The sequence below is a fragment of the Oncorhynchus masou genome, chromosome 22 (assembly GCF_036934945.1).
Source record: "Oncorhynchus masou masou isolate Uvic2021 chromosome 22, UVic_Omas_1.1, whole genome shotgun sequence".
Taxonomy (NCBI): Eukaryota; Metazoa; Chordata; class Actinopteri; order Salmoniformes; family Salmonidae; genus Oncorhynchus; species Oncorhynchus masou.
The window spans coordinates 20,681,428-20,683,881 of record NC_088233.1 but is presented as its reverse complement, the minus strand read 5'-3'; the positions used below and the strand labels follow the sequence as shown (position 1 = coordinate 20,683,881).

General features: G+C 40.3%; 1 protein-coding gene across 3 annotated transcripts in view; it reads left to right on the top strand.

The window, feature by feature from the left end:
- LOC135509162 (UPF0606 protein KIAA1549-like) overlaps window positions 1–2,160 on the top strand; it is an 85,396-nt gene extending 83,236 nt beyond the window's left edge. For all 3 annotated transcript variants that reach the window (XM_064929582.1, XM_064929580.1, XM_064929581.1), the window contains one exon: window positions 1–2,160. This exon is cut by the window's left edge. In XM_064929582.1, coding sequence (XP_064785654.1) covers window positions 1–92 — 92 coding nt within the window. In that variant the 3' untranslated portion in view covers window positions 93–2,160.
- Window positions 2,161–2,454: the final 294 nt, after the last annotated feature.

The following is a 2,454-nucleotide window of genomic DNA, read 5'->3' as shown; positions in this document are numbered from 1 at the left end:
ACCACTCCTCAGCCTCCCTCATCAAGGCCATCAGGGAGGAGCTGCTGCGTCTCTCTCAGAAACAGCAAGCCGTGCCCAGTTACCACAGCTGAGACAGACGGCCTCCTCTGGTCCTCAATGAACCTCTACTGCTACATCCACCAGTCATATCGCTGCCCCTGCCTGCCTGCTCCAACCTAGCAATGCTTCCCATGGAAGTTCCTTTGTACAGGAGAGAGACAGTACTCCTGGGCTGCGTCAAGGTGGCTATTGGCAAACTAGTCCAAACTGAATGAGATGACATCATATATGCCACTAGTAGCCTAAGCATAGATGGGGTCATTATATGAATGACCTGTTCTCTAAGCTCTGGCTCTCTGACCCAGACCCCTGTCTCTGACCCAGACTGTCCTATAGCATACAGTGTACTACAGTATGAGTGACCCTAGAGGTTTAAGGGAGAAGGTGTGAACTGAATGGTTGGCCATGACCACTGATCCTTGCCCAGTTGTTTTTAATTTGAGGTGTTGTTGCTTTTGTTCTTTTTAAACAGCAGTCTAGACTGTGTGTGTGTGATGATGATGATAATAAGCAATGTGGTTTGATATTCTCTCTCATGCTGCCTTGACATCCTAACAATATTTTACAGTACAGTGGTCTTTCTCTATCAGTAGGACATCTTTCATTTAGGCTCCAAACATTGATACCATGTTATCTTTTAACGGAGATGCTTCTTACCATTACTATACAGGTTTTGTTTTTGAAGAGGCTCTTCTCCTCCATCATCTTCTGGTGCTTCTTTAAACGCTTTGTGTTTTCTGCCATGATATTGAGGGGTGATATACACACTCCATGAAACCAGTTGTCCCAGGTGCTGGATGAAGCTGTTCTACATTGTTTTACGCCTTGAGCCACACAATGCCTTGTGTTGTGACAGACTGAGTCATTTTAACTGTCTCAATCTACTATACAGCTACGGTCAGAGTTCAGGGGGAACAACACTAGACACAAAGAGCTGCAATAATTACACTGCAGCAACTCCCATACATTATTATTTATTTGACCAAGAAGGGCTCATTGAGATTTGAAATCTCTTTTTCAAGAGCGTCCTGGCAAAGATGAGCAGCACCAAGTCATTACACCATAACAGACAAACTACAAGTAATCTAGTAAAAACCACAGGGATATAACGAAATCATCAAAGGCATTCCAAGGCGATGGCGCAGAGTACATAAAAGCCCTTTTACCAAATTCAGTTTGGACATACGGAACAGTTAGCAGGATTAAGTCCTGCGAACGAAGAGAGTACCCACCACATTTCTGGGGAAAAAATTCCCAAATAAAATGGTAATAAACATTACTTTACCAATGCAACTACATTGCCTTTGTTGTCAACATCTTCAGCACAATGTCCACATTTGACCTTATATATCCAGGTTGTTGAGGATGCTACCTTGTTAAGACTTTAAATTCCAACATGTGGTGAACCTATATGACAACATTATTTCTATAGTTATTACACTAAGATCATTTATTGTGTATAATAATTAATTTGTGGTATTTTATAAAATGTTCTGACCTGCAAACAAATCAAAGTGATTGACAGTACCTTTACATGCAGATTGCAGCGCCTATTCAATTTTATTAAGCTAATAGATCCAGGCATGCAATCTGATCTATTTAATTCACTGTATGCAAACTACTGGGTTGCACTTGGCTTTTCTCAGTGAATATCCTTCAAGTCACACCAACAGAAATGTAATTGAGAGATTCATAGGTCAAGTCCATTATGCATTGTATTGCTGAAGGAAATGCAGTATTTTCTCAGTTGAGAAACAGGGTCAGTGCTCACACTCGTTCAATCTCCAGGGTTTTCTTCATCTATTTCCTCCTTTTTCCACGCAGTATTGAAATGTTCAGCTACATGTACTGTGTTTTAATTGTTCACAGTTTACTGCTCAGTCAATCTGTCAACTTGAGATGTTTTGTGCATATTATGTTATTTTTATTCTTGAAAGGACTTGCCTCGTGTTTTATTTCCTCCATTTGTCTTTGTTCAATATTTTTTTTTTTACATTTTGTTCAGGAACATTGTCAACAAACTCCACACACATTGCTTTGCTGTGGGCATTGAAGTGATATTTCATTTCAATAAAATAAAAGAGAAATTATTGATTTGAATTGTAGGGTTAAACTACATTTATTCACTGACTTGGATGAATTAATACTATATCAGTGTTGAACATTGTCCCAAATACTGTATATCCCAGTTTCACTCTTATCCAAAGCAACTTACAGGAGCAATTAGGGTTAAGTGCCTTGCATAAGGGAACATCGACAGATTTTTCTCCTAGTCAGCTCAGGGATTTGAACTAGTGGCCTTGTGGTTACTGGCCTAACACTCTTAACCACTAGGCTACCTGCACTGGCTACAGTACTGTACACCAGACACACACGGCTCCTCATGACCAACAT